Source organism: Nyctibius grandis, chromosome 2 (assembly GCF_013368605.1).
Source record: "Nyctibius grandis isolate bNycGra1 chromosome 2, bNycGra1.pri, whole genome shotgun sequence".
NCBI lineage: Eukaryota > Metazoa > Chordata > Aves > Nyctibiiformes > Nyctibiidae > Nyctibius > Nyctibius grandis.
The window spans coordinates 97,749,998-97,769,666 of NC_090659.1; the positions used below are offsets into that span (position 1 = coordinate 97,749,998).

At 44.2% G+C, this 19,669-nt stretch overlaps 1 protein-coding gene across 1 annotated transcript in view; it reads left to right on the top strand.

Moving 5' to 3' along the window:
* The window catches only part of LHFPL6 (LHFPL tetraspan subfamily member 6), a 161,642-nt gene extending 148,059 nt beyond the window's left edge, over positions 1–13,583 (top strand). The window contains exon 4 of the mRNA XM_068425523.1: positions 12,540–13,583. Within this exon, the coding sequence (XP_068281624.1) occupies positions 12,540–12,658 (119 nt within the window). The 3' untranslated portion in view covers positions 12,659–13,583. The remainder of the gene's footprint in view (positions 1–12,539) is intronic.
* Positions 13,584–19,669: the final 6,086 nt, after the last annotated feature.

Below are 19,669 nucleotides of genomic sequence, written 5' to 3' on the forward strand. Positions count from 1 at the left end.
ACTAGTACTGTTTTATTTTCATTTGTAAATGTACCACACAAGAATAATAGCTGAAAAATGAGGGGTTTAGCAGGAAATTCATTAAAGTGAGGGACATTGAATTAAAATGAGAGTATGCATTAAAGTGAAGACTGCACCAGACATTTTCAAAAACTTCCACATTTTGCAAAACTTAAACTCTGTGAAGAAACCTTCTGACTTGCATGTCTTTTTTAAAGGGCAATGTGAGTTTATACGTGTGAATGCATTACGATCTTGTTTTCAATGTCTAAAATCCATAAGAAACTTCATTTTAGCCCATTGATTTCCCTACATGTGCATGCGGAGACTGCTCAGTCGTTGCATGCTCATTTCTGTTGAGATGGGTGCGGAGGCAGCTAAATCCCACAGAAGGTCCCAGAGAGGAGAGAGAATGTTCAGTTTAACTCACAAAATCAAGCCTCAGTTGGCATCTGGTGAAACAGCACTACAAGATCAATACCTAAGAGCCCAAACAGCAAAACGTTTATCTAGAGTAAGATTCATTTATCTAAACGTAGATGACTCATGCTGTTGTAGGTGCCCTAGGAAATTTCATCTGGCTTCCAGCTGCCAATTCCCTGCCACCAGATGTATGAAATTACATTATGTACTTACCATACTAACCTGGAAGAATGAAGACACTAAATTTAAGATAAACCCCAATTTTTAAGTTGAACTACTTGGAAAAAAATTTTGTCTTCCTTTGAGGAAATGTGGTGTGTTTGCGCAGTCAGGGCTCAGCCTGGGTGATCAATATTCCAGAATTTTTTATATCCTACCCCTTTTTGTGAGAGATTACTTTTTATGTCATACATTTCCTCCCTAAGACCTACTTTTTTATGCTGCTGGGTCATCATTTGTGCTAAGAAGCCTCCTGTAAACATGGCTCGGTGTTTGCTGTGTGCAACTGCCTTCAGGGGTCATCTTTGAATGTCATGACGCTTTTCTTTGCTTCTAAAGGCAGTGAAAATCACAGGTCTGACAGCAAGGGCTCTCATGGCTCAGGTGTGGCCATCAGCACGCTGTGCCCTGCCTACCCATCTGGCAGCTGCTGCCGCAGCCTGCTCAAAATGCATTCTATGCTTGTTTGAGTTCATGCCATTCTTGCTAGGCTGAGAACAGCCTCCTGCTCTTTTTCTTCTGCAGGTCCTCCTAGATCCTCTCCAGTTGTTTCATGTTCTCTGGCTGTCACACTCCATTGCTACCTGTCACACACAGAGACATCCTAGGTCTGGGGGCCCAGCTGCAGCAGCAACCAAAGCAGATGGCTCCAAATCCACACCTTTGCTTGCCCTCCATCATGGTCCATCCATCTGTGAACCACTGAAAGGGCTCTCCTGGCCAAAGTTGCTGTCTGGAGAGCAACTTAAAAGGCTGGATCCCATCCTGAACTAAACAAGCAGCTGAATTGCCCTCAAAAGCTCTCAGAAACTTCTCTCTTGAGGAATATTTGTTTCCAAAGATCATTATTATTAAGGTTCCCCTTTGCCACTTTTAGAGGGCTTGAAATATCTTAAAGAGAACTGTTGATTTGATAATTACTTTTGCTGTAGAAATATTAGAGTAAATGATCTTTACAGCACTTTAAAAGCAAACAGTGCTAAAACAACAACATAAGAACCCTACCAAAAGCAGTGAATGTAAAAAAGCTTTGTCAACTAGTTAATTGGCCTTAGGTGGCATCATTACAGCATCTGGCTGAGTGTTGACATACAGTGCCAAAATGATCAAGAAAAGGATTTAGACGGTAGGACAATTTATTAGAATCCTATTAAAGGCAAGGACTTCAAAGCTGTATTTTTCTATGAGCAATCGATCTGACAAAACCATTTTTTTTGTTTGCAGATCCTCTGCAAACAGCTCAGAGATTTTTCCCTTTCAGTTTTTTGACTGGAGCTGAGCACAATCTTTATGAACATACCTGAGCTGCAGCTGCTAAGTTCTCAGATAAATGAATGAGTCAGCCTACATGCTAGCAAAGAAAGTGTTTCATCAAGAAACATTTCCTCTTTAGTGCTACCTGGATAACTTCCATTCTTAAACCTTTATAAACCTTTGGTGCCTGTATCAAGGTCCACATGTCTAATATGAGTCAGTTAATTACCTTTGTTGACAGAGTTAGAACATGGTGATGCAAGGACCCTCTGCAGTCAATGGAGATAAGGAGGAGAATCCAAAGGGACTCAGACCACCTGGGAGCAAGTACCTGGTGCTCTTTATTACTTGAAAAGGGCAAACTGGTTGTTTGGAATCCCTTCACAGTTAAAGGGAGAAAAATAGGTGCTACTAGAGCAGGGTTCATCTGCTGTACTTTAGATGTCTACCTTAAGATGAAATGCAACACACTTTTATAAATGGCTTTTTCTCATTCTTGTCTCCAGAGGGAGTCTGGGGGACTAGTCTAGTGTGGATCTCTACACTGTGGATGTCCAAAGAGAGGTGAAATTAATTTCACTTCCTGCAATAGGTGAGCTTTCTGCTGACTTCTTCCGGGAGGCTGGGAGAGCTCCCCATTAGCAGGATGTAAGCGTTTGGGAATTTGAGCATTGTAACTGACACAAGATAGTGGTTTCTCCTTTATTGTTCCATGACAAATGAACACTTAGAGCAAATTTGAGGTTTCATAGAATAGAATCGTAGAATGGTTTGGGTTGGAAGGGACCTTAAAGATCATCTAGCACCAACCCCCCTGCCATGGGCAAGAACACCTTTCCACTAGGCCACGTTGCTCAGAGCCCCATCCAACCTGGCCTTAAACACTGCCAGGGAGGGGGCATCCACAGCTTCTCTGGGCAACCTGTGGCAGTGTCTCACCACCCTCACAGTCAAGAATTTCTTCTTAATATCTCATTTAAACCTACCCTCTTTCAGTTTAAAACCATTACCCAGAATCACAGAATTACAGAATCACAGAATCACAGAACCAACCAGGCTGGAATGGACCTTAAAGATCATCTAGTACCAACCCCCCTGCCATGGGCAAGGACACCTTTCCACTAGGCCACGTTGCTCAGAGCCCCATCCAACCTGGCCTTAAACACTGCCAGGGAGGGGGCAGCCACAGCTTCTCTGGGCAACCTGTGGCAGTGTCTCACCACCCTCACAGTCAAGAATTTCTTCTTAATATCTCATTTAAACCTACCCTCTTTCAGTTTAAAACCATTACCCAGAATCACAGAATTACAGAATCACAGAATCACAGAATCAACCAGGTTGGAAGAGACCTCAGGGATCATCGAGTCCAACCGTTGCCCTGACACCACCCTGTCAACTAGACCATGGTACTAAGTGCCGTGTCCAGTCTTTTCTTAAACACATCCAGAGATGGTGACTCCACCACCTCCCTGGGTAGCCCATTCCAATGTCTAATAACCCTTTCTGAAAAGAAATTCTTCCTAATGTCCAACCTGAACCTCCCCTGGCGAAGCTTGAGGCTATGTCCTCTTGTCCTATCGCTAGTTGCCCGGGAGAAGAGGCCAACTGCCACTTCACTACAACCTCCCTTCAGGTAGTTGTAGACTGCAATAAGGTCACCTCTTAGCCTCCTCTTCTCCAGGCTAAACAACCCCAGCTCCCTCAGCCGTTCCTCATAGGTCAGACCCTCCAGACCCTTCACCAGCTTGGTCGCCCTCCTCTGGACTCGCTCCAACACCTCAACATCTTTCTTGAAGTGCGGGGCCCAGAACTGGACACAGTATTCAAGGTGCGGCCTCACCAGTGCCGAGTACAGAGGGACGATCGCTTCCCTAGACCGGCTGGCTACACTATTCCTAATAGAGGCCAGGATGCCATTGGCCTTCTTGGCCACCTGGGCACACTGCTGGCTCATGTTTAGCCGGCTGTCGATCAGCACCCCCAAGTCTCTTTCCACCGGGCCACTTTCTAACCATTCTTCCCCCAGCCTGTAGCGCTGCATGGGGTTGTTGTGGCCGAAGTGTAAGACCCGGCACTTGTTCTTGTTGAACCTCATGCTGTTGGTCTCGGCCCATCTGTCTAACCTGTCCAGATCCCTCTGTAGGGCCATCCTACCCTCCAGCAGATTGACACTCCCACCCAACTTGGTGTCTTCTGCAAATTTGCTGAGGGTGCACTCAAGCCCTGAGTCTAGATCATCTATAAAGATATTGAACAGCACCGGCCCCAGAACCGAGCCCTGGGGAACACCGCTAGTGACCGGCTGCCAGTTGAACATTGCCCCATTCACCACCACTCTCTGGGCTCGGCCATCCAGCCAGTTTTTAACCCATTGAAGAGTCCACCCATCCAAGCCCTGGGCAGCCAGTTTGTCTAGGAGGATGCTGTGGGAGACAGTGTCAAATGCCTTACTGAAGTCTACATAGACTACATCCACAGCCCTGCCCTCATCTACTAAGCGGGTCACTTTGTCATAGAAGGAGACCAGGTTGGTCGAGCAGGACCTGCCTTTCATGAATCCATGTTGGCTGGCCCCGATGCCCCGATTGTCCTGCATGTGCCGTGTAATGGCACTCAGGATGATCTGTTCCATCACCTTGCCTGGCACCGAGGTCAGGCTGACAGGCCTATAGTTCCCTGGATCATCCTTCCGACCCTTCTTGTAGATGGGCATTACATTTGCTAATTTCCAGTCAGCTGGAACTTCTCCAGTTAACCAGGACTGCTGGTAGATAATCGAGAGTGGTTTGGCAAGTTCATTTGCCAGTTCCTTCAATACTCTGGGGTGAATCCCATCCGGGCCCATAGCCTTGTGGGTGTCCAACTGGCACAGCAGGTCACTAACCGTCTCCTCCTGGATCATGGGAGGTTCACACAGCCCCCCGTCCCTAACTTCAGGCTCTGGGAGCCGAGTCTCCTGAGGACAACCGGTCTTGACATTAAAGACCGAGGAAAAGAAGGCATTGAGCACCTCTGCCTTTTCCTCATCCCCTGACACTACACTACCCTCCTCATTCAGCAAGTGGTGGAGGCTCTCCTTGACCCTCCTTTTGCTGTTGATGTATTTGTAAAAGCTTTTTTTGTTATCTTTGACTGGAGCAGCCAAATCAAGCTCTAATTGAGGTTTGGCCCTTCTAATCTTCTCCCTACATGACCTGGCCACGTCCCTATAGACCTCCCAAGTTACCTGACCCTTCTTCCAGAGCAAATAGGCTCTCTTTTTTTCCTTAAGTTCTAGCCTAAGTTCTCTGTTTAACCAGGCTGGTCTTTTTCCCCGATGGCTTGTCTTCCTACACACCGGGACAGCCTGCTCCTGAATATTTAACAATTCCCTTTTGAAGCATGTCCAGCCTTCCTGGACTCCTTTGCCTTTCAGGACCGACTCCCAAGGGACTCGGTCCACCAGCCTCTTAAACAGGCTAAAGTCAGCCCGCCGGAAATCTAAGGCAGAAGTTCTGCTCTTGCCCCTCCTTACTTCCCCCACTATGGAAAACTCTAACATTTCGTGGTCGCTATTCCCAAGACGGCCACCGACCCTCACATCTCCCACTAGTCCTTCTCTGTTCACAAACAACAGGTCAAGCAGGGCCCCTCCTCTAGTGGGCTCATTTACCACTTGCATGAGGAAGTTGTCCTCCACACATTTGAGGAACCTCCTAGATTGCTTCCTCTCTGCCATGTTGTATTTCCAGCAGACATCCGGCAAGTTGAAGTCGCCCACGAGTACAAGGGCCAGCGACCGGGGGCTTCTGACAGCCGCTTGTAAAACGCCTCGTCCGCCTGCTCATCCTGGTTGGGTGGTCTATAACAGACTCCCACCGTAATGTCCGCCCTGCCGACCTTCCCCCTGATCTTCACCCATAAACATTCAACCTTGTCATCCTCACCATCTTCCTCAGTTTCGACACAGTCTAAGCACTCCCTAACATATATTGCTACCCCACCGCCTCTCCTGCTTTGCCTGTCCCTCTTAAAGAGCTTATAGCCATCCATAGCAGCACTCCAGTCATGAGAGTCAACCCACCACGTTTCTGTGATGGCAACCACATCATAACCTTCCTGCTGTACAGTGGCTTCTAGCTCTTCCTGTTTGTTGCCCATACTGCGTGCATTGGTGTAAATGCACTTCAGCTGGGCTAACGGCCTTGCCCCCGATGCAGGCCTGTCGCCCCTAGGTTCACTTGTGGCTGCCCTGGTCTTATCCTCCTCCCCCATCGAACCTAGTTTAAAGACCTCTTAACCAGCCCTGCCAACTCCTGGACCATAACCCTTTTCCCCTTCTGATTCAGCTGTTCCCCTTCTGGCATAAGCAGGCCTGGTGCCATGAAAGCTGCCCCGTGGTCAGCGAACCCAAAATCCCACCTACGGCACCAGTCTCTTAGCCACATATTAATCTGTTGTACTTTCATAGTCTTTTCCCTATTTTCACCAAACACCGAAGGAATTGAAGAGAATACCCCTTGTCCTATCACTACATGCCCTTGTAAAAAGTCCCTCTCCAGCTTTCTTGTAGGTCCCCTTCAGGTACTGGAAGGCTGCTAGAAGGTCTCCCCAGAGCCTTCTCTTCTCCAGGTTGAGTAATTTTCATTAAACAAAATTATGTGATCCTCCAAAGAAAGGAGGATTTGGTCATATGAGTGAGTGTCTGCATACAGCAGAACTGAAGAATTTCAAGTTGACACTTCTTTTTCCACTTTTTTACACTTCTCAACTTTATGAAATTGTATGCATTTAATTACATACCAAAATACCCGTACAGTTTCTTTGACCAGTTATAAGTAACCAAAATAGCTTGATCTGTGCATGCATAAGAAATCATACATTTTTTAAAAAGAGAAATGCATTGAGAAAGTCATATCCATGAAACAGACAAAGAAAACACCTTCACTAGATTCATTATTTTGTATCAAGCTATTTGTTTTGCTGCAGTTTTACCTTATATAGTGTTCTTTCTTTGTTTCACATAACTACTTTAATCCTTTCTGGAGGCATTCCAAGTTTTAACTTCTTTTCCTGCTTTTGTAGCTGATTTCACATGACGGTTTTTCATTGTAACTGTGACAAGAAAAAAAATCTTCCGCTATTTAATTTATCTTGACTTTGTTTCAAAGTAATTGTGCCTTCTTATTAATTAGCTGATTATCTTTTACATTCATTTGTGGCTTTGGTATCTCTGAATCCCTGTATATCCCTTAACATCACACTCCTTACTTTTTTCTCTGATTACTTTTCCAGCACCCTGTTTGATTACATGAATTCACATTCCCTGTAGCACTGAACTCTCATGTGAAGCTGTTAATTAGAGTTCCTGCACAACTTTTTGCAAGTAGGAATTGTAGTTTTTATTGTTGAAGGTAATATCATTTGTATTCTTCAGCCCGGCTAATTCTGAAACCTTTTTTGCCTTCATCTTGGAAAACAGGCTCTACTTAAGGTTAAATTATTAGAGTTTGCCAAATACTCCAGCCTGCAAGCCCAGTATAGTCCAAACATTAACAGCAAAAAAGGTACAAATATTTAAGATAGTAAGTCTTGCAATTAACAGGTTTGCATCCAAGACACTTTCATATTCTGGATATTTTTTCATAAGTGTCAATTATTGGTTATTTTAGATGAAAATCGTATGTTATTTCCAGGACCTTGATAACTATATGTGATAATTATTTATAAGACATCATGAGTAGAAATCCTGGTAAAATTCTGTTTTGGCAGCTGGATCCTGGCACAGCTCCATGGTAGATCAAGTATCCGCAGATTTTCTATTGCCAAATTTCACTCACTCCCTAATTTGTTTTAATCTTTATTTGCCTTGTATATTGAAGAGGAGGGGGGAAGCTAGGGGACACATATCATGACCTTGAAGATCATGTTAGAAATCACGAAGAGGCATGGAAGTGTTTTTTAATAAGCCCATCCATCACTGCGAAACTACCCTTCCACATTCTTTGGTTTCTTTTGATTTAGCAAATATGTTCTATGGGACTCTTTTCTGCTGAATCTTCTTTTGATAGTGTCCTCACTCACCTTGCTTTTGTCCTGTATTCTTGGGGACTGTAATTTCTTTCAATCCTTTTACAAAAGAGGAGTGTAATGTTTCCACTCTTTCCTTCTTTTATTTGCTTGGAAAATGGCCATCCATCCCTATAGCTGCAAGGTCTGTTATTCTATGATTTCAGAGTTCATCCTGACACTCTGTTGCTGCCTATCTCAGTAAAACAAATATGAAAACAAAGTTCTTAATGGCCGACTACAAATTTGCCTGAGCCAACTTGGACAGTCCTGCTTCACTGAGCAACCAAGAGCTCCAATTATTTATGCTCTCCTGTACCAAAAAAAAAAGGATCCAGAACTAACAAAATGCTGAAGCCATATCTTCTCCTTCCATACTGACCTGTCAGGTAAAGACTGATTTCTTAAAAGCAACATCAGTTCTGTGCAGAGAAGGAAGCTGCTGTGATGCATGTCATCTCTATCAGCTGGAAGGGAATCTCTTCAGCTGCTGGGGAATTTACTTTGGCATGAAACCCGATCCAGCCCATTTTACGAGCAAGAACATGTACACATTCTTGCATGGGTACACGCCCTCAATGGACTGGCGCGCTTCTACCTGTATATATGTATTCCAATGCATCCTTGAGGAAAACAATAGCTTTTGTGTCTCTGTGTGTGTGTGAAAATTGACATGGTTTCACTAATTGTTTTAATTCTATCAAGTAATTAGGTGGTCTTGCTCTTCATTGTACAGTTTTGACATTAAGAAAAGGGGAAACTGCAATGCAACATTTCTAATCCTTAATATGATGGGTTCTGTGAAGGCAAACTGCTCTACTTGATGGTTGAATTTAAGCTCCAGTTCTGCAAAGCTCTTAACCATTTACTTACTTCTGAATACATGACTAGTACCACTGATGTCAGCACAATAAAATTTGAACATGACAAAGGGTCCTTCTATGGTAACCACTATTGTAATACAAAAATATAAAGCTAGAAAGCAAAGTCTGTCTATCTTCTCTAACATATAACATTTCTATAGGTGTATTTCTTTTCATTTGATGTTACATTTAATTACTCATCAACCCTGCTTTTTATAAAGCTTCCTTTTCCTTTTAGAATGAGTATTTAATATCAAAGTGAAGCAGAAATCATTTTACAATTTAAACTGCAACTACATTACCCAATTATTGACAACCCAAAATCTTTCTTTAGGGTGCAGTGGATTAAAACAGCTCATACCTGTAGTAAAATGAGAACACCAAAGCAGAAACATTAACTCCAAAATATCTTTTTTCCTTGTGCAATGCAGGATTATAAAAGCGGTAGCCATTGTTTCATTTTGACATGTGGCTATGCAGGTACCTTTGAGATGGGTTATCTCTGGCCTTATAGCCATACTTAGCTAGGGACCTAGGACTTACCTATACTTACAATGAAAAGTATAGCTAAGTCCTGTACCCTCAGACACCTTCCCCACTGCAGGCTCTTCTTCAGCACAATAGCTTGAAACGCTGTTCTACTCAGCATCGTCCAAGTACAGATCAAGTTATTTTATCTGAGGCCTCCTGTTGCTCTTGACACAGACTGGAGATAATGGACAGGTTTATTGCTGTGTTATTATTGCTCTAAGGTCAGGCTCCCGGCTCTTTCATCCATTCTCCTGCACTCTCCCATTCTTTCATTTGTTCATCTTGACCCAGCTCACACTTGTGAACTACATTGCGTTTGTTAGATCAAGAGGCTGCCTGCCATGCCTCAGAGCATTAAGTAGGGCAGTGGTCCTTAGGGTAAATGGAGCATGATATGGAGAAATAAACGTTATTCTCTTCAGCCAAGACTGAATGTGCATGTTGTATCTGTTGAGCACATCTCTGACACTGATTTAACAGTTCTTTCTTCTTACTATGTATCAGGGGAATGGTTTTAAACCGAAAGAGGGTAGATTTAGATTAGATATTAGGAAGAAATTCTTTACTGTGAGGGTAGTGAGACACTGGAACAGGTTGCCCAGAGAAGCTGTGGCTGCCCCCTCCCTGGCAGTGTTTAAGGCCAGATTGGATGGGGCTTTGAGCAACCTGGTCTAGTGGAAAGGTGTCCCTGCCTGTGGCAGGGGGGTTGGTACTAGATGATCTTTAAGGTCCCTTCCAACCCAAACCATTCTATGATTCTATGATAGATACACTCACCTCCTCTCCCACTGCCAAGGCACAAAAGTTGAAACCACACCATGCAAAAGTTCAAATTTACTTCATTCCATCTCATTTAGGTCACAGCTTTGGGCAGTGCTACCAGGTGAATCTTTAAACTCTAAAAAAAGTAGCATTTTAACATTTATTTTCTCTACCTGGAAGCATCATGATGAGAAAGATTTACTTTTTTTCAAGCTGCAGCTACAATACTGTAGTAGTTTTAGGAATACTTAGCAATTTAAAAAGACCTATCAGATGGAGCCCGTCTTATCACAAGAAATGCTTTAGCACACCCCACCCTGGTATAAAAGAGATCATTTTCAAAGCAATCCAATGGATTTAGACATCTGGTGTATGCTTAAGTCTGTTTTTTAAATTCCCAGCAGAAGCTATAGACAGTGTGTGTACACAGGCAAGGCAATAGATGGTCCGGAGACGGGTCTCTCCAGAGACTGCTGTGTGACTGGGCAAGCATCAGCATCAGTGACATTGCCAGGCACTTGGCAGCTCTCCATGGTTCCTGATGGTCTTCTCTTTAGGAAGTCAGACTCTCTGTGTGGTCTTCTGTAAGGAAGCCAAGAATGGTGTTGATCTACAGAGCATAACCAGATTACAAAACCAAATAAACCTCTCTGTCTGCTCCAGCACATTAGGAGAGAGGTTAATAAGCTCAAGCTAAAGCCACAGCTCCTCAAGTCCTCTGGTCCCATCAGGATCTTTGTTTCACTGGACGTTTTTTAAGTAAAAAGTTTTGAGGGTTATGAATAAAAAATTAAACAAGTACTATGCTTCCTGCTGTGGTGTCAACCTGAGATCTTCAGAGTGGCCAGGAGCATCAGTGTTGCCTCCCACTAACGTCTCCTTACAAAGCTGGCCTGACAATATCCTGCAGACAGTCAACGGACATGCTGTCTGCCTTGAGGCATGCTAATGCTTTGGACATGTTGAGATGTACAGACATCTTGTGTGTCTTGTGCCTTAAGGCAGGATTAGCTGAGTTGATAATTGCCTGAACCGGAAGCCTGGCCCTCAAGGTTGCCATTGGGACAGAGTATGGACATACCACCTGTTTCAGCTCTGTCTTTTTAGATGAAAACTGTGTTGTCACCTTCTGTTGTCTGGAGGGGAGAATGGTTTCTGCTGCTTTTTCCAGGGGGTGGGAAGGAAGTGTTGTATTGCTGCTTGTGCCTTACTGAGGGCACTCACTGCTCAAAGCAGGGCGATATCACCCAAGATGGTGACACAGGGAGAACCTCAGTTGTAATGAGTCCCAAGCACTCAAGATCAAAATGACCAAGATGATGCAGCCCAAGTGAAAATTACTTTTGAGATGGGCTAAAATTCTGAGGAGTAACAGAAGCCATCTCCTTGCTTTCAGAGAACTCTGTGAGGAGGCTTCCTCCTTGCTACAGCTGCTATTTTCCTGATCTCCTCCACTACTGCAGGCACAGTGGTGCCTTGAAGGGGAGCAATCACTTTATGGTCCACCATGGGATTACCCAACAGCAGTCACTGATGATGAGTTCGGCTGTATAAAGATACTGTGGCCATTAAATGTATTCAGGGCCATATTGTGACACTATTAAACACAGTAGACAAAAGATCAGTGAAGTTTTAAGCAATGAGTTGTGACCTTGGGTGAGAATAGGGAAATTTCTCTGTTTTTGTATTTATGGACTCCACTCCCACAGCAGCTCCCATGCAGGTGGACCCCCAACACCATGATCATTTGTCACTGGGAGCCTCCTGATCAGGATTGATGCCTGAGCGAGGGGGACATGAATGGGTTCCCTGCAGCCATGTCCTGGGTTATAGTCACCCAGCAGCTTGCAGCCAGGTCCAGTTTTGAGCCCTGTCGCTGAAATGGCAGAGGTGGACCCCCGCCCCCCGCAGCTCTTTCTGAAGGGAGCAGGCCCTGGCCCATGTTACATACAAACCCTCAAAATCTCAGTCAAAAATAAACAAAATATCCTCAGACACTGCCTGGAGGAGGAGAAGAAAGAGAAGGGTGGGGAAAACCCTCTTCCGACTGCAGCCGCTGTGGAGAGTGGTGCCGCGGGTGCTCCCTGGGCCAGGCGGGCAGAGGGACATCTGCCCCATGGCTGTCGTGCTCGTGGTGCCAGCAGCCTCTGCTTCAGCTGCCACGTGGCGTTTCCCCCTGTGTGGAAAACAGCAACCAGCCAAGCGAGTGAGCTTGGAGGCCTGTCTGCTGAACCATTACAGAAAATTAAGGGGAGCCATTTAAACAGCTTAACTTCTATAGCTGCTTGAATTATGCCCTGCATTCCTTGTCTGAGGCTGATGTACAAATGGGCAGAAACCTAGAAAAGTGCTTTTTCCTCGGTGGGCAGAAAGGAGGGTGGCGGTGGTGCTTTCTCTCCCTGCCTAATGCTGTGCCATGTCTCTCTGTTTCCCTTGCAGGCACCTGCCACATCGGCTGGGCCTACTACTGCACGGGCGGGGGCGCGGTGGCGGCCATGCTGGTGTGCACCTGGCTGGCCTGCTTCTCAGGCAAGAAGCAGAAGCAGTACCCCTACTGAGCTGGCCCCGGGGCACGGGCGCTGCCAGACACCCGGGGGGCTCGCCAATGTCTTCTGGATAACAACGATGAACAAGAAACTTTTAAGTGCTTTCTCTCCGGAGCGGGCATGGGGTGGGACTGTGGGTGGCCCCAGGGAGGGCAGGGAGGTGAATGGTGGCAGAAAGCCACTGGGCTCGGCTGGACAGGGACAGGCTTTCTCACCCAAGCCCACCCGTGGTCTGCTCCGCAAAAATATAAGCAAGGAAAACTCCGCGTTGGCAAATGGTAAAATTCTGTGTGCATTGATTAATTGAGAGGTTGATGAGGGGACGGCAGTGCCGGGGGGCTGGGGTAGTACCCGGCAGCCCCTCGGCGCGGCACTCCTGAAAGCACACACGCACACACAGATGTTGACCATGGCACAAAATGAGTAGAGAGGAAACTTTTTTTTGGTGTGATTCTTCTTTCTTTTCTTTATTTTTTTTTTTAACTTCTCTCTGGTGGTTTAAAATTCAGTGTTGAAACACTTTTTAATCTATACATTAAACTTAATAAAAGGACCAATAAGCCACTTTATCAGTATTTTGTATATTCTCTACACATTTTTCTTCCCCAAACATTTAGCCACTGCTTATTCAGCCCTATATAACTTGTATTAAGCCTCTGTGTTTTCAGCATTATTACAAAAATGCAACATAATTACTTGGCATATGTAGCCTTTCCCTATAGTACTTTTATGAAGTGCAGTAAATGGACATTTTTCTGTCCATGGGAAATTCCATTCACGGTACTGTAGAGCTCTGTTGGTTATGTATGACTAACAGGAAACTTCTTCCAGACATAGATTTCTGTTGCTGTTACGTTTAGCTCATTGATGTCGAATTGTGCTGTACCATGTTCATTATTTCAATATTCATTTTTGTAAAAAAAATATATATATAATATGTGCTATTTTATGTTTGTATTTGAAAAATTTCTGTAAATAAATTTTTCATTGATCAATACTTGCAATGCCTGGTTGTGTCACTGGATGAAAAAGTTTCTTTCCCAGATCCCCATCGGAAAAATCCTCAGAAATAATCATGACTTTTATAACCATGCTGTATCCTTTTTCCCTGTAAAACACATACATTCAGGGTTTGGTTATATTGCCTGAGGATAGACATCTATTGCAATTTGAGGCATTCTAGTGTATCCCACATTTTTACCTGATGCTTTCTGGTGCCCTGCAAGACTTTAGGGAGACCTTCCCCATTCTGGCCTGGCTGCTGCAGACTCAGCATCTCACACAGCGCTGCATATCGCTGTTTAGGTGACTGAAACAAGCCTTTACTTAATAGCATCGACACTGATTAAATGCCTTCCAGGCATTATACCCTGCACAAGGCACTGGCACTGTACACACAAAACTCAAAACCAATCTTTTATTTACTTTAAGAAAAATGGTGTGAACTTGGAGCATGGGAACTTGTAAGGGGTTTTCAATCATTACATTAACTGATGTTATTCCCTTACAAATGTGATATTTCTACCATGTATTTCTAAGTTACCATCTATGTTCTAGTTGTGGTTCTGCTGGTTAATAACACTTGTAGCTGTTGCAACTCTGAAATCGTGCAGTTGCTTTGTACATTACGCTGGGCAGCTTTTCAGAGGTACATGGAAATAGCAATGTCAATTTACAGTGATCAATCCTGATATTGCTGAATTGAATTTTATCGAGTTTCATTATAGGCTAAGCACTATTTATTCGCTTTATAGTGCTGTGCAGTGAAAACAAAATTGTACCTTACCTCTCCCAAATTAGTCCATAATAGCCCTATCACATCTGACTGCAATTCTGCTGAGAAGCACACCAACCATGCTGTAGGGGCTTGCCTCCCCACACGCTCTTCCAGTGGCACCAGCAGCAGTGGGATGTGGAGCTCTTCCCTCTTGCTTCCAGGTTTCGGGGCTTGTCCCTTCTCATGAGCACTCAGGACCATACCCAAACCTGCTGTGGGACACCAGTGGCATTCCGTATACCCTCACAGTAAGTATGAATATGCCTGTTAGGGCTGCTTTATTAAAACCGAAGGAGATATAAACACAACTTTGGCTGTGGTTCCCCTGACTCCAGTAAGATCTTTGGCAGGTATCATCTCAACAGAAAAATGTGGCTTGTATAGTATGCTACTGTGGAAACATGCCTTTCCTTCCACTGAAACTGCAGTTTGCTGTACAAAGTTTCAGTGACTTCGCTATAAAAATATAAGTGTTATTATTCTAAATTTGAACCTCTCTAGATTGTATCCTGACCCATGCATCATGGAGAACATTCTGACTTTTTTCAGATCTTCCCGTTCTCAGGTTCAGGCTTGATTTATCGTGACAAACTGGAACTATGCAATTACTTCATGAAGAAAATTAGTTTTTTGTTACGATGCAATACAATTATAGCATGACTGACTTTCTCTGAATTTGTATACAATCTCCTTTTTTTAATTTGGAATTGAATAAAATGTCAATTTTTTATAATCAAGCCAATGATATATGCTGCACCTGCTTTGTAGCTGTTTGTCATACAGCCTTCAGCTGCTGTGACAGGAATACTTGATAGCCTTTTATGAGGACATAACCCGGTGGATAGATGATGGTAGAGCTGTGGATGTGGTCTACCTCGATTTCAGTAAAGCGTTTGACACGGTCTCCCACAGCATCCTCACAGCTAAACTGAGGAAGTGTGGTCTGGATGATCGGGTAGTGAGGTGGATTGTGAAGTGGCTGAAGGAAAGAAGCCAGAGAGTGGTGGTCAATGGGACAGAGTCCAGTTGGAGGCCTGTGTCTAGCGGAGTCCCTCAAGGGTCGGTACTGGGACCAGTACTATTCAATATATTCATTAATGACTTGGAAGAGGGAATAGAGTGCACTGTCAGCAAGTTCGCTGATGACACCAAACTGGGAGGAGTGGCTGACACACTGGAAGGCTGCGCAGCCATTCAGAGAGACCTAGACAGGCTGGAGAGTTGGGCGGGGAGAAATTTAATGAAATATAACAAGGGCAAGTGTAGAGTCCTGCATCTGGGCAAGAACAACCCCATGTATGAATACAAGTTGGGGACAGACCTGTTGGAGACCAGCGTAGGGGAAAGGGACCTGGGGGTCCTAGTGGACAGCAGGATGACCATGAGCCAGCAGTGTGCCCTTGTGGCCAAGAAGGCCAATGGCATCCTGGGGTGTATTAGAAGGGGTGTGGTTAGCAGGTCAAGAGAGGTTCTCCTCCCCCTCTACTCTGCCCTGGTGAGGCCGCATCTGGAATATTGTGTCCAGTTCTGGGCCCCTCAGTTCAAGAAGGACAGGGAACTGCTAGAGAGAGTCCAGCGCAGAGCCACGAAGATGATTAAGGGAGTGGAACATCTCCCTTATGAGGAGAGGCTGAGGGAGCTGGGTCTCTTTGTCTTGGAGAAGAGGAGACTGAGGGGTGACCTCATTAATGTTTATAAATATGTAAAGGGCAAGTGTCATGAGGATGGAGCCAGGCTCTTCTCAGTGACATCCCTTGACAGGACAAGGGGCAATGGGTGCAAGCTGGAACACAGGAGGTTCCACTTAAATTTGAGGAAAAACTTCTTTACGGTGAGGGTGACTGAACACTGGAACAGGCTGCCCAGAGAGGTTGTGGAGTCTCCTTCTCTGGAGACATTCAAAACCCGCCTGGAGGCGTTCCTGTGTGATATGGTCTAGGCAATCCTGCTCCGGCAGGGGGATTGGACTAGATGATCTTTCGAGGTTCCTTCCAATCCCTAACATTCTGTGATTCTGTGATTCTGTGATTCTGTGAATAAACCAATCACAGATTAATTAGGTTTGTGCATATTTGTGCATTTTGGTTCTGACATCCATTTTGCACTAGAATATAAATACCATTTATTATCATGGTTATCAAGCCTCACAGCTACAAACTAATAACTTTGAACTGGGCAAAAGATTGCTTTCAATTTCACAGTATCAATTGTCAATGAAATATTTACAATATTTCCTAATTTTCCATTTATTTATTCTTGAAGATAAGGAGCTTGGCCTTGCATTTGTCAAAACAAAAGATGTAAGCTTGCACAGGCTCTCAGGTCCCTGAATTCTGTCCTTGCCATTGCTGGCAATCATATCACATAATCCTCTTCATAAATTTATCAAGCTGTAGTTTTCCCCCTACAACTACATTGGGAAATTTATTCCAAAATCTCACTCTTTGGGTGTTTAGACACTTCCTAAATTCCAGACCACCCTGTATTCTGGAGCTCACTGTCACAGACGTCAGAGGTCACAGTTCACTCCCAACAAAGACTCTGGGAGCAGCAAGTTTCATCCATCACTTCTAACAAATACAGGAGCTATATAGACACAAATCGTATGGTCACAGACTATTGTTCATTATCAGAAGCTATCTTAGGACCACAGGATAATTCAGGTGGGAAGGGACCTCAGGAGGTCTGTAGTCCAGCCTCCTGCCCAAGGCAGGGTCAGTCATGAGGCCACAACAGGTTGCTCAGGGTTTTATCTCATCTGGTCTTGAAAACCTCCAAGGATGGAGATGCACAACATCTCTGGGCAGCCTGTGCCACTGCCTGACTGTCCTCATGGGGAAACACTTTTCCTTATAACTGATCTCTTGTTTCAACTAATGACCACTGTCTGTCATTGTCCCACCAAGAATCACTGAGAAGATCTCATCTCCATCTTCTTTCACCTCCCTGTAGGTACTGGGTGGCTGCTATTGGGTTATCGTTTTCCCCCTGGTAGCCATCTTTTCATCAGGCTGGATAAGCCCTGACCCTTGGCCTCCCTGCCCAGGATAAGTACTCCAGCCCCAGACCCCCAGGTCCTTTCCCCAGAGCTGCTCCCTGGCCAGGAAGCCCCTGGGCTACATCACTGCAGGGGCTTCTTCCTTCAGAGGTGCAGGACTTGGCATTTGTCCTTGTTGAATTTCATAAGGTTCCTGTTGTCCCGTTCCTCCAGCCTGTCTCAGTCCCTCTGGATGGCAGTCCCGCCCCTCAGTATATTGACTGGTCCCCCCAACTTGTTGTCATCTGCAAGCTTGACGAGAGCACACTCCTCCTCCTCTTCCAGGTCACTGATAAAGCCGTTAAACAGGACAGGTTCCAAGATAGACCTGCGATACCCCACTCACTACAGGCATTCAGGTAGGTTCTGACCAGGAGCCATGACCCTCTGGGCCTTGTCATCCAACCAGGCTTTTACCCATCTGGTTGCCTGCCCATCCAGACCATGATGTCCCAACCTGGGTACAAAAAAACTGTGGGAGCCTGTGTCAAAAGCCTTGCTAAAATCCATGCAAATAACAACCACTGCTCTTCCCTCAATCACAAATCAGTCATTTTACCATGGAAGGCCACTGGGTGGGTCAGACACAGTTTGTTCTTGATAAATGCATGCTGACTGCTCCCAGTCACTGAAATAAGGTCATATGGGGCTACCAGTGGAAATAAGGTGTCGGGATCCTGTTGCCTTTGTGTGCTTAAATTTTGCTTTGCAAGGCTAAATATGGAAAGAAATGGTCATCAACAAGTCTAGAAATATGAATGGTAGGAAAAAAATTGAGCTCTGGAAGTTGGGAATTTACTTCTTATATAAGTTTGAGTGAGGCAAGTAGAGGTGGAAGAACTTGGTGCAACACTTCATTTACATAAGTTTGATCTTTGGGAATGACTTCAGGAGAATACATTTTGAGTAGGAAATTCTCCCACCCAAACGCCAGAGAGCTGGGGACTTTCTTTGCCTATGCAGCGTAGTGTGCAGTGCCAAGGCTCTTGTCCTCAGCACTAACACAGTATTTCCTGAGAGGGAAAATGCAAATTCTGTCATTCAAGCATTAAGACAGGGAGAAGCTTTTCTGCATAAATATGAGGCCTGTGAAGGCCCTGTCTGGAATATGAGAGGGCATTATGCTCTTTCTGAAAACATAAAACTAAAGCCATTACTTTTCAAGACTTACATGTTAACAAATGACTCAAATTTTCACTAAATGCTGTAGAGTTTGCTCCCTCCCCAAAATACAAATATATGTCTATGAAAAAAAACATTTAAAATGTTTTGAAATGAGAGTTAGATAGCTCCTGAGGTGGTTTAACACCTCTATTTCCTTTTTCTTGATAGAAAATTCAGAAATCAGTTGCAACTGCAATTTATCTGTCATTTGAAATAGTCTATGAAAAATATCAAACTGAATGACAAGACAGATAATCTGTACATCAACATAAGCATTAATTCTATTCTACATACCTAGCCTTTCAGAGAGACAATGGTGAAATTAGATATGTTTTTTTTTAGAAGTGAAATTTTAGTGTAATCCCTTAAGCATTAAGGATTTAAAATATATGCTTTTGAGTAAGTATTAAGTGTTTTTATTGTTATTATTTAAATACTGAGGGGTCAGAGAAAATGAGGAAAATTTTGAAACTGTTTCAAGTTCAGTTCTTTTAGTGGCAGGAAGGATGGTTATTAGGTTAAATACAAATAGGTGGCCTTTTTTCATGTTCCTCACCAAGAAACAGAATGTTCATTGAAATTTATACAGATATTTTAGCTGACTAAAGACAGAATCTGACTCCTTTCGTGGACAATTTTGCAACCTTTTAGTCTACTAGAAGTATCTGCTAAGAATATCAGTATGTTAGGGATATTCTATGTTATGCCAAGCATATTAAATTAAGCGATTACAAGGAAAATGATAATCTGAAAGGAACATATGGCACAACTTCATTTTACTTATCTACACCATCAGGGCCCAGCACATTGTTGCCTGCTTTCCTGGCTACCTAAGAGCAGATAAACTATATGTTACTCTGCTTTAAGCATCCGCTGTCACATAGGGATATCTTGTGGCTCTCAAATATCTCCTCAACAGGCACTGTGGGCCAGACTGACCATCACTAAAAGTATGATCATCTCCAAGCATAACCCAAGCATGATTGTCACGCCAGTGGTTATAAATTAGTTTGACTTGTCAGAGTGGGAATGGTAAAGCAACGAA